Raw genomic sequence first — 12,512 nt, 5'->3', positions numbered from 1 at the left:
GCTGTTGAGCAAAGTGATTCAGTTTTACATATTCTTGGTTTATGTCAGGATATAGAATGTAGTTCCCTGTGCTACACAGTAGAACCTGGTTGTTTATCCATCCTACATATCCTAGTTTGCATCTGCTAATCCCAAACATGCAATCCATCCCTTCCCACCCCTTCTCCCCCTTGGCAACCACAAGTCTGTTCTCTGTGTCTGTGAGTTGTTTCTGAGAAAACTCCCTGTGACATCTCATAGAATTGGCACAGAGGAGTGATAAGGGAGAAATGCAGGACTTCGCTGCTCAGATATATACCAGAGGGTCTCATTCAGCAATAAAGTAGAGAATTTAATTCATCCTTACTTAATTGACCATTTCTAACCCTTAGAAGCTCATTAGTATAATAAAATATATCAGAGCTCTGGTCTAAGTCATGACCAACAGAAAGAGAAATTAGATAATAGTGACTCTGTGAAGAAATGACTGACAGAGGAAGCCATGAGAGGACTGTTGTGCATTTTATGAGAGAAAAAATGTCCAAAGTCTGTTAAAAAAAAAAAGCTGCACATATCCTTAGATTCTAAGTGGAATGGTGTTTGAGATGTGAGATACCCCACATCACCTCAAATTCTTATTAAACAATTTTGAGTGATTTATTGCATTCAGAGTTTTAAAAATATACAGAAGATGAAAGAAGAAATACATATCCATAGATAAACATTAAAGTGCCATTTGGGTATAACAATTATATCAGGAGGGCTAAGATCCAGAATGGGTTGAGGCCTGTGTATAATGCTAAGACTAAGAAAGTATTTTTTTGGTGTTAGTTTTGGAGCAGAGAGAGCAAAAAGGAAGGATAACCCTGTCATTGTGGATGAATAGTGTGATGACAACAGATGACAGAGAGGACTTAATTTATTTTTAGAAAAGGTTGAGGTTTTAAATAAACATACCTATGACAAAAAGAAAGGGAAGCTGATAAAATTGTACTTTGCTTCTCTTAAGTCTGACAAGGAGAATGGTCCTTAGTTTAGAAAGAAAAGAAAAAGAATTGATAAAAGAAATTTGAAGCCCAAGATTGGGGAAAGATTTTAAGAGTTGGCTATCTGATCCTGTTGGCTCAGATAGATCGATTTCAGCCTGTTGGCCCCTGTCAGCAGCAGCTTTGAGGAGGTAGGAGAGGTGCTAGGAGCCTGGACACTGGCAACTGCAAATCTGAGTTTTATTTCTTTAAGTGTAAGAGTTATGGTTTCTGAATATATGCACTGATTTTGGAGAAAATTCTGGAATGATTAAATGAATCATTAAAAGAATTGTGTTTGAACCCTTATAAAAGGAACATGTAATCACCTTGAGCCAGCATGATTCCCTAAGGGCAAGCCATGGAAGACCAACGTTATTATTATTATTTTTTCCTGAAATTACTAAACTAAACATGAGAGAAGTGTCAGACTTGAGGTTCAACACAAGAGTATCATGGAAAAGAGCCAGGCATACCAGAAAAGTCAATAAGGCTTAGTTATTGTTATTATCCTTTGGATTTCAGCGATCCATTTATGAAAGCCCCCCAGTGACAGTTTAGGAGACAAGGCTGTAATCAGGTGAACTGTTGGGTGGATTTAGAACTAGTTATGCAAAGGATGCACAATTAGTCATGAAAGTCCCTAATGGACTGTTACGAGACCATGTCCAATTCAGCATATTTTCTGATAATTTGGATAAGATATGGAAGATTTACTGATTGGATTTGCAGATAATGTCCAAAATGTGACTGGTTAGATTTGGTTGGTCAGACCTCAGATGAAATTTAATTGGGATAAATGTATGTATAGTTCTTTCCTTGGCTCCACAAACTAAGTGCGTAGATATGGGATGGCATGACTCAGAGCAAATGTGAAAAAGACTTCAGTGTTTAAGTTGTAATTTAGTTTTGTGATAGGAAGACATTTGCAATCATAGTTTGCATTGATTGACTGTTACCATAAAAGGGGATCATCTTTCTCCTGGTGGATCTGATCACATCCCACCTCAAATATTGTGTTCAGATCTGTGTACTAGCGCCAGGAGAAACACTGACAAATTGGAGACTATTTGGAAGAGAGCACAAAGAATGACAATGCAGAGTTTTAAAACCATGTCATGTAAGGTAGAGTTAAAGGCCCTGGGGATGCTTATCTGGGGGGAAAGCAGGCTCAGGGGAGTCAACTATATTCAAATATTTGCTTGTCAAATGGAGGAGAGCCAGGCTATGCCTGTATGATCCTGAGGTTTGAATTGAGATTGGGGGATGAAAGTTGTTAGCCTCAATAATAAGCAAACAAAAATTCTAACACATGGAAGGGTTTCAACAGGAAAGTGACTATGGTTGGAAGTATCCAAGTTCTTTGTTCTAATCATGTTTGAGACTGGATGGATGGCCTTTGGTGGAGATACTATAGAGGAAATTCAAACATAGACTGGATGGTGAGATGGAATGCCCCAAACTCGGAGCTTTCCTCATACATCATCACTTCCTTACTTAAGATGTTGCAATGTCTCTCTCCTGACTACTGCATCAAGCCAAACTTTCCACCTAATTTAGAAAAACCTCCCTTTATCTGGCCTCCTTCTATTTACTCAGTCATATCTCTCTGCTTTTCCCAAAGAAAACCTCCCTGCTTTCTTCCTGAAGTCTAGTCTCAAAAATGTACAGAGCAGCCCATAGAGAAGGATATCTTTAGATGAACTGTTGCTGAGAATTCTGCAAATTTCCTAAGCAGTCCAGGAAAACAATCCTTCTAATAGCTGTAATGATTAAGAGGCAATTATTTGGCACAGAAATGTGTTTCCCAAGCAGAGGAAATAAAAATAACTATAGGATGTATAAATTGGTAAACATTACTAAAAATAGTTGTATAGAGCATTAAATTCATTTTGGCTTGTGGTCATAGCCACCAGTCATGCCAGACTTTAAGTGACTAAAGGGCTAAAGGTAAGTTGTATTAAATATACCTATCAAGAAGTATAGATTTATAGAGGGAAAAATCTTTTATTTTTTCTTCAGTGGTTTAAAGGCAATAAATAAAATACAAGTAAATATGGTACTAATATTTTTATTGCTCTGAATTTGTATATTTAAAAATTTAGGAATAAATTTAGAGAAGAATATCAACTCTACCTTTAGGATTTATATTCTTTTTTATTTTATTTTAATTTTTAATTTATTTATTTTTTTGTCTTTTTGCCATTTCTTGGGCTGCTCCCACGGCATATGGAGGTTCCCAGGCCAGGGGTTGAATCGGAGCCGTAGCCGCTGGCCTATGCCACAGCCACAGCAACGCGGGATCTGAGCCACGTCTGCAACCTACACCACAGCCCATGGCAACGCCGGATCCCCAACCCACTGAGCAAGACCCAGGGATCGAACCTGCATCCTCATGGTTCCCAGTTGGATTCGCCAACCACTGAGCCACAACGGGAACTCCCAGGATTTATATTCTGTTGTAAAATATGCATAGAAAGTAGGAGTATATAAATGGACCGATAAATATAAGCGAAAGATCTAACTTTCAGTTACAAGTTTTCTTAACAGCACACTTATGTTTTTTTAAAGGTGAAATCATCTGAATTGTTGCAAATCAAAGGAAAAGAAGTTAAACGAACACGAAAAAGTAAATTAGGAATTCCACAACAGAGACAAACCAAGGTTTCAAAACCACTGTGTGATCCAAAACTACCTAAAAAAAAGTAATTTCCTTAACTTAACAAATTTTACTGTCTGAAGAGAAGTTATTCAGTAGCATTGATAGCTAAAAGTGTGTTTTTAAAGGAAAACTATGTGTTTTAGGAATGCATACGTGAGATCCAACTTAAACCTTCTCACAGGAAGAGGTGGTGGCAGGTATATAAGGATATATATGTTATGCTCCATATCTCTTTCTATTCTTTTTTTTTTTTTTGATTAATGCACTTAGTTTAATGACATAAGAATAGCTAGAATAAAAATAGCTCTTTGTGAGACAAAAAATTATGTTAACTTGCTAGATTTGATTTTTTGGTCACTGTAATGCCTTATTTGAATTAATTGCTCATTATATCAGTTAATTTTTGTTATGATGAAACAAAAGACAACCCAACACAAAATGTCCATAGGCCGTCAGTTTGGGAATTTAGATGGCCTAATATATCACAGCATGTTTCATTCCCCTACCTCCACATATTTTCAGTAGGGTTTCATATTACACATATTGCAGCCACAATTTTGAATAATACTGTGCAAATGCAGTTTAGATTTATGGTTTATCTGTTGACATTCACCTTGTCGAAACTGATTTTCTCCTTATTTCTTCACTAGGTTTTTATAGGCTGGTTGATTCTAGATTCTTCTTCATTTAACTCTTTATGGAGGCTTAAAGAAGCTTTAATTATTAGCTTTTGTTGTTGCTTAGGGCACTGAAAAGTGTGCAGGACGTGGAAGACAACCTTTTTATGGCCAGCCTAAACTTTGTAAATGGGTATTACTCGCAATTTAGTAGCTGAGAGTAGACTCATGGGAAAAGAATTCCAAAGTTTATGAAAGAGTCAAATTGGCATTTAAGTGACCCTGTACATGCCATTGCTTATCTGCATTGCTTTAAGCTCATTTAGTTAGCAAGATTATGTATTAAAACAAATAGTGACAGCAGACAACAAGTATTTTACCTTCAATAAATAGTTACTGTCAGATTATCAATGAAGCAGAAACTTCTTGATTTTTTTTCCCCAAAAAACCTTGCATTTAGTGCATTAGGTAAAGTAGTGTGGCCACACACAGAGACAGAGTCTTTTCTTTTTTATGTCTTAGTGTTTCAAAGAATGACAAATAGTCCTGTTTAAGGAGAGTGTGCTATAAAAACACACCGCCTTTCTTGAACATGCCAAAAATATTTGTAGATCTTTTCGGTATATGTAGTACTGTGTTAATTCATTAAAACTGAAATTAGAAATCTCCATTACAAAGACATGTGAATGAAATGCAGAAGAATAAAAATATGGTATTTAAAATTTTTATATGATAAAAGAGGGCTTTAGAAAATCTTTTACTCACTGCTCCTTTTTCCTTAATCAGTTTTTAAAACCTAACTTTTCTCACCAGTGACTTGCCTCCAAATTAGATTATTTTCTTGGGAATTCCACCACCTCTTGAAAACATAGTGTTATTTAGCTCAATAACCAAGGGAGATTCACTTGGAGATCTGTGTTATTAGAGTATGATGGGAACATAGAAATTCAGATTGGTGCTGATGCTTTTTTAAGGAAAAAAAAATCCGTAATGTAATCTCAAGAACATTCCACTAGCCAGGACCTGTCCCAGACAGAATGAAGACGTAGGTGAGCTTGACATCGGAACTCACCTTTCTTTCTCTCCTTTTTCTCCAGTCCTTTCTTAGGAACCCTGAGTGCCTGGGATCCTGGGCTGCCTGGAGACCCATTTTTAGTACCCGAGTTATGTCTTTTTTGTCTCAAACGTTTCCAAATGCTTTAGATTTACCTCTGTTTTCTTTTTTCTACTAAAACATACAGATTTCATGTCCTGTTTTTTGTTGGTCCCTGTGTGGGTTTGGAAATGACATAAACCACTATTAGTGATTCAATAATGTACATACTGTGCCTAGCAACAGGTTAGGTACTGTGCAGTGTAAATTAATAACAACAGCAATAAAAATAAACAAGCATTTCTTGAGAGTTCCAGAGACTATCTCAGGAACGCTAACTCTTATTGTTATCAATTTTTATAAAGCAAGAATTAAGAATTTTTGTTCTCACTTTTCAGACCTTCAGAGAGGCCAATAATAGAGTTTGTAAGTATTAGAACTAGGTTTCTGATCCGGGCCCAGCCAACTCCAACATCTATAATTTATACTGTCCTGCTATCCAGACACATGGGGCAGTTAGTGGACGGATCTGCATTAACCCATTAGATAAAGGGTCAGAATGAGTGGGACAAGAATAGGGCAACATATAAAAAGAGATATTTGTAAGAAAGAAAAAAGAACTTTGCAGAGAAGTTTGTCCTTGAGATACTGTTTAAAGAATGTTTAGGAGTTCTCCTGTGGTATAGTGGGTTGTCATTTCAGGGGCTTGGGTCACTGCTGTAACACAGGTTTGATCCCTGCCTGGGAACTTTCATATGCTGCAGGCATGGGCAGAAAAAAAAAAAAAGAATGTTTAGACATGGACAAAAGGGTAGGCAACAAATTATCCATATCTGAAAGAAAGGGATGGGCTTGCTGGCCCTGTGAAGTGTCCTGGAGGCTAATAAAAGCTAACACCTGCCATATGAGAGACACTGTTTTAAATGTATTCACTCCTTTATTTCTTAAAGCAGCTTACCCAGGATGTACTAATGTTGTTATTCTTAACTTACTGAGGTATAAAGAAATTAAATGACTTGCTTATTGCCAAGTGATAACTTTAAATAAGATTGGAACAGAGGCAGTCTGACTCCAGAGTCTACATTCTTAACTGCTGTGCTAGAAGTAGGGCCAGATTCTAGGAGCCTTGAAACTTAGAAGGAGGAAGTTGGATGCCTGCAGCACGCAACAAAGAACCGTTGTGCTGGATAGAAGAGTATTTAAAGACCGGTGCGATAGAGTTTTGCAGGAGGTATGGGTGGAGTAGTACTGGCTAAGGGTCACGTTCTCCTTAGGACTCATTAACAGGCATTAAAAGGAAAGAAACTTGACCTACAGTTAGCAGCACTGTGTTTAGTTCCTAGCAGCCACTCATTGATTTTGTGACCTATCTAAAATAAGCCTGCTCCAATGTAAGGATAGCAATACCTCCCATATGGTTTCATTGCAGATGCTGTATTTAGATCACCTCACATAAAATTTGGTTCATAGTAGGTGCTCAAAAGTGTTGATTAGATGGGATGTCAAGTGACAATGGGGATTAAGAAAGCAGATTTTCATGCCCTCTTCTCTACTTTGCAAAGGCAGCAGAGAGGCCAGTTCTGGCATGGTGGAAAAGAAGATGCCACAATAATTTAGAGAGCCCCAGGTTTCCACTGATGTTAGGTAGTGGAGAATGTATTATTTTGCTTCTTCAGGGACTTGAGCATCTGAGCAGAGTAGCAAAGGAGTAATGGATGATGGCTGGTTGTGGTGTCACTGAGCTACAGAATCCAGGAGAAAAGATATTAGAGGGAGGAGGGGATGATAATGAGTTTGCTTGTAGACCTTGCGTCTGACGTATCTAAAAGACATATAGGTTGAGATCTTCAGCAGGTTGTTGGCTATATGACTGATGATCTGGTCAACGGCCTGAGATCGTAATATTAAATTTCTTACAAACTGCTATTATAGTATTAAGTGTGATCTCCTACATTTAGACATTCTTTTAGAGCCTGAGTGAAACTATCAGTGTAAATATATCTAAAGAGCACAAAATAGTAGAAAGAAGCTCACTTTCCTGTCCATGTTGCAGAATTCCACAAGACTACTCCACTCCAACCCTTCACGAACTGTGCGCCACTGTCCCCGCCCAGGAGCTGCCCATTGATTTGCGCCTGGCTTCTCGAGTGTATCATACAGCCAACAAGAAAGGCCACAGTACTCTTCTTGGAGTGTTTGGAACCTCTTTCTTAGACAACCGCTACACAGATGAAGAGCAAAGAGACAGGTAGGAAATCCACTGATAATTTTGTTTTCAATGGGATTTAAATGGTCAAAGAATTTCTGTCTCTGAGGCTTAGATTTTGAAGACTTGCTTCTTTCTGCTCTTGGGAACTAGGGAAAAAAAGAAATTTTTGTCCTTTCTATTCCTTCTCTGTACATACACAGTCTAGATCAGTGTCTTCATTTCCTGTCATTGTTGACATGAACCATGCCTCATCCTAAGGTAATTTTAGATTGGTGTTTTGTTTTTTTTTTCTTTTTTGGACCACACCTGCAGCATATGGAAGTTCCAGGCTAGAGGTCAAATCAGAGCTGCAGCTGCCGACCTGTGCTACAGCCATAGCAATGTGGGGTTTGAGCTGCATCTGCAACCTACACCATAGCTCATGGCAATGCCGGATCCTTAACCCACTGAGCAAGGAAAGGGATTGAACTCACATCCTCATGGATACTAGTTGGATTTTGTAACCGGTTGATCCTCAATGGGAACTCCAGTTTAGTGGTTTATAGTTCCCTAAGAGTGTCACATACGTGATCTCTTTTGTTCTTTGTAATAACTCTGGGGAGTACAGATGTGGAAATTGAAACTCATAAAAATCAAGCAGCTATGCCAGGCTCATACAACTAAGAATAGCACTGATTTGGGAGTTGAAGCCAGCTTTCAGATTTCACCATCATTTGGTATACTTGGGTCCAGGGATCATGTACATAAGTCATTTCCTCTGGAGTTTTTTCCATTTTTCCTTGTGTTTCACTTTTCTTTGGAATCTGAGTATTCTTTGTGGTGAGTAAATAATTTATAGCATCCTCAAGTAAGAGGAGAAAAGGAAAGGGAGCTAACGTTTATTTAACAGGAACTGTATCCCTTGTACTGTGCTGTGTGCTTTGCATCTTTCTTTTTAAATCTTCAACTATAAGAGAGAAGTCACAATTTCCATTTTATTCATGAAGACACTTAGACTTTATAATATCAGGTTATTTGCCCAAGTTCTTATCTCTAGATAGTGATTAGAATCCAGGTTTGTTTAATGTGGTTTTTCCTCAAATTTTTTTTCATTATCATCCCCTTAAGAAGGCTTTTTAGATTCCTTTTCTCTAATTTCCCCTCTCCATTAAATTGTAGCATTCTAGGTATACTGTGTGTCTGTTTATGGTATTGTGTGCATATCTGTATATCTGTGCCTTATACATAAAAAGAGTAAGCTTTTATCACCACCCACCCTAACCACCAATTGTCACTTCCTTAGGGACAGTAGCACCTGCACATAAAGAATGCATACTCTAAATTCTCTTTTCTTTCAGAAGAATTGGTAGGAATCATGTAAACAAACAAGAAACTTCTACAACACATTTAAAAAATACTAAAATATTAAGTTTTAAGTTAAATTTAAGGAGACGTGTTTTTAGTGTTATTTTTTGATCACTTTTAATTATGCTACCAAAACTTATTTGTAACTTTATAACCCCCACTTTTCAGGCTGTATTCTGATCTCATTTACTCAAACTTTTAGTAAATTGTAACACTTGACTCATTCTTTTAAGGTTTAAAGTCATCTGCTTTTCCTGTGTTTACTAATCACAGTGCTACTCAGTTTGAATCCTCCAGAAAAGGTGATTCTCATGTTTATTTTCTATTTAGGCAAAAAGATTTTTTAAAGGACTTATGCAACATTCCTAATTTTACGAATAAAATTATATGTGAAGAATTTTGGAAATTTCAAAATTGCTCCAGTATCTCTTGTAGAAAATATCAATTCCATGTGACCACCTTAGAATGTCTTTTAAAAGCCTAAAGCTGACAGTAGAAATAAAGACATAATAAACATAATCTAGTGGTCATGAAACTACTATATTGAATCTTTTCCATTAGCGCTCTGCAAGCCAAGCACCCTTTTGCAGACTTCAGCCTCTGTTATTCATGCGAAGTGTTAAAAATACTGATTTCTTTCCAATTCTAAATTTTTTTTTCTTCAAGTAGATCTCACTTTCTTTTTCCAAGAGAGTCAATAAATGTTCTATTTGATGATGATAATTCTTGGCAATTTGTTCCTAAGTACCAAATAAGAAGTTAATTTAAGTAGTGAATATTTAATTCTCTGGCATCCATCTCTTGAGGATTACCTCGCTAAACATAGCTTAACCTTTTCAAAATATATCTGTCTGCTGAGCCTACAAGTTCAGAGAAATGTATGATTTTTTCTGCACTAATAAGTTATCTCAAGAAAAGTATTTGTGAACACAAAATGAATACCCTTTCACTTGGTGCCTTTTTGGTTTTTCTGTGCAATGAACAGCTGACTATAAAGCATAATACTTGTGGTTATATAGTTTTAATGCTTTCCTCGTTTTTCATATAGTGTCACTTGTGGGAAACACCAAAGATATTTTAATGGGATAGCATGGTGTATAAATTTATTTAAAATAGCAATGTGTTATTCAAACTTATGTTTATTTTGCTAAATACCACTTTTGATGAGAACTGTAAAATACTCCATACTGATCATATTTTTGCTTTAAAATTTCTGTATTGTAAAGAGAAGTTTATGGACATCTAAGAATAGAAATCTTGGCATAGAATTTTAGACTTTGGGTTTTAAAATAAAGGAAGTTATGAAAAATGTTTTAACACTTAGGCTAATGTTAACAGTTTGGGAAATAGCCTCTGAACATCTCTTGTGTATACATGCATTTAAACTATATATGACATTCTATAGATTGATATTTTTTACTCAAGTTTATGTGTGAATAGTTAAATTATTTCATAATATTTGTTAACTTAACCAAGCTGCAGTATAGGAAAATTCCTAAGTGTGGAATTATTTATTAAAATTTTTGGTTTAAAAATGTTGATGCATACTACTAGCCTTTTCTCCAGAAAAGTTATACCAACTTATATGCCTACCAAGCATTTACGACATTCTTCATTTCCTCTCAACTACTAATTGTCAATATTCTTGATTTTTCCTAATCTATAAAGAAAAATATCTTTTTATTTTTTATTCATTTCTGGTAAGGTTGAGCATATTTTTAGGTGTCTTTTGGTTATTTTCTCCTTTTGAGAATTACCGATTCTTATTCAGTTATCATTCATCTTTTTCTTATTGATTTATAAATGATCTTTCTATATTAAAGATTTTACTTATTTGTTATATACACTGTAGACTTTATAAATTCTGTTGTTTGCTTTTCACTTTTTTAGTTGTGTTTTATGCTATACAGAGTTTTATGCTAATACAGAAGCAGTAAAAACTGGCAGTAGTTTCCTTTATGTGTTCTAATCTCTTTTTTTAATTTTAATTTTTCATTTTTTTGCTTTTTAGGACTGCACTTGTGCCATATGGAAGTTCCCAGGCTAGGGGTTGAATCAGAGCTACAGCTGACAGCCTACGCCACAGCCACAGCAATGGGGGATCTAAGTCACATCTGCGACCTACATCACAGTTCATGGAGACACCAAATCCCTGACCCACTGAGCGAGCCAGGAATCAAACCTGCGTCCTCATGAATACTAGTCGGATTTATTTACACTGCACCACAAGGGGAACTCCTATATGTTCTAATCTTGATGTCATTCTTAGAAAGGGCATTTCTATACTTATATTTTAAAATATTCCTTGATATTTTCTTCTAGTAATTTTATGGCTTTCTTTAAGAAATCTTTGACCCATCTTTATTGATAAGAAGATAAGCATTGTTATTTCTTTCCCAAATGACTAACCAATCGCACAATGTCATTTATTCAATACACTCTCTTTTTCTCACTGATTTGTCTTTCCTTTTTCTTTTTTGTCTTTTCTAGGGCTGCATCCACAGCATGTGGAAGTTCCCAGGTTAGGGGTCTAATCGGAACTATAGCCGCCAGCCTCTGCTAGAGCCACAGCAACACGGGATCCTAGCCTCGTCTGCGGCCCACACCACAGCTCACGGCAATGCTGGATCCTTAATCCATGGAGGAAGGACAGGGATCGAACCTTCAACCCCATGGTTCCCAGTCGGATTCGTTAACCACTGAGCCACGACGGGAACTCCTTTCTCACTGATTTGAAATGTCAGCTTTTCATATCTTAAATTTAGATGTGTTATCAAGTCTATGTATGGACTTGTATTCTATTTCACTGGTTTTTCTAAGAAAAATTGCTTGTGTATTTTGTTGACCCACCATCAATAAAGGAAGTTGATGGCAAAAATGTTATCTTCATAAACATTGGCTGACCTTCTCAATCCAGGTACTCCTTATAACCAGCTTCTGGTGGTAAAAGTGCTTAGATTATAGATCCCAGGTTTAGCCCTCAACTCAACTTCAAACTACAAGGGAAATTCCTTGTCACATTTTAGAAAAATGTGGACAGACTGTTCTATACATTAAAATAGCAGTGACTACAACAACAAAAATAAGAAAAGCAGAGGTTAAATGTCAGAATTCAGTGTTTAATTTTATTACTTTGCTATAAAATAATAATAAAAATACAGTATTTTATCAAATACACACAAATATGCAAGAAAATGCTAAAGAGAAAGACCATTACTCAAAACCTTGCCATCCCGAGATAATACTGTTGTTAAGTATGATTGCAGACTTTTCCATATGCAAATAAATAACATTGAATGGAACTTGGATATTGCTATGTAAATAATGTTTTGTAACTTGATTTAAAAAACTTATTATGTTGTAATTGTCTTTCTAAGTTAAGAAATACAGAGCTGAATAATCACCTAAATTGATCAGAAGTTTTTTTGTGTGTATCTACTGTGTGGTGGGCATAAAGTTAGGCACTAGGTAAGCATCTGCAAACAATAGAAACATGATTCCTGCCCTCAGGGAATTTAGAGACTAGCAGAGAAGAAAGGTGGTGAATTAATTATTGTGAATGTGCCAATTAATATGCAGCTGT

At 36.3% G+C, this 12,512-nt stretch overlaps 1 protein-coding gene across 2 annotated transcripts in view; it reads left to right on the top strand.

Moving 5' to 3' along the window:
- TTC6 (tetratricopeptide repeat domain 6) overlaps positions 1 to 12,512 on the top strand; it is a 226,101-nt gene that overhangs the window by 84,378 nt on the left and 129,211 nt on the right. For both annotated transcript variants that reach the window (XM_084968926.1, XM_021099129.2), the window contains exons 5-6: positions 3,576 to 3,709; positions 7,430 to 7,624. In XM_084968926.1, the coding sequence (XP_084825052.1) occupies positions 3,576 to 3,709; positions 7,430 to 7,624 (329 nt within the window). The remainder of the gene's footprint in view (positions 1 to 3,575; positions 3,710 to 7,429; positions 7,625 to 12,512) is intronic.

This window comes from Sus scrofa, chromosome 7, assembly GCF_054392235.1.
Source record: "Sus scrofa isolate SSC_HxYL_T2T_F1_AM1 chromosome 7, Sscrofa_HxYL_maternal_Yorkshire_Landrace_v2.0, whole genome shotgun sequence".
Lineage (NCBI taxonomy): Eukaryota > Metazoa > Chordata > Mammalia > Artiodactyla > Suidae > Sus > Sus scrofa.
Note: the sequence above shows the minus strand (reverse complement) of the source record. Positions and strands in the feature narration are given on the sequence as shown.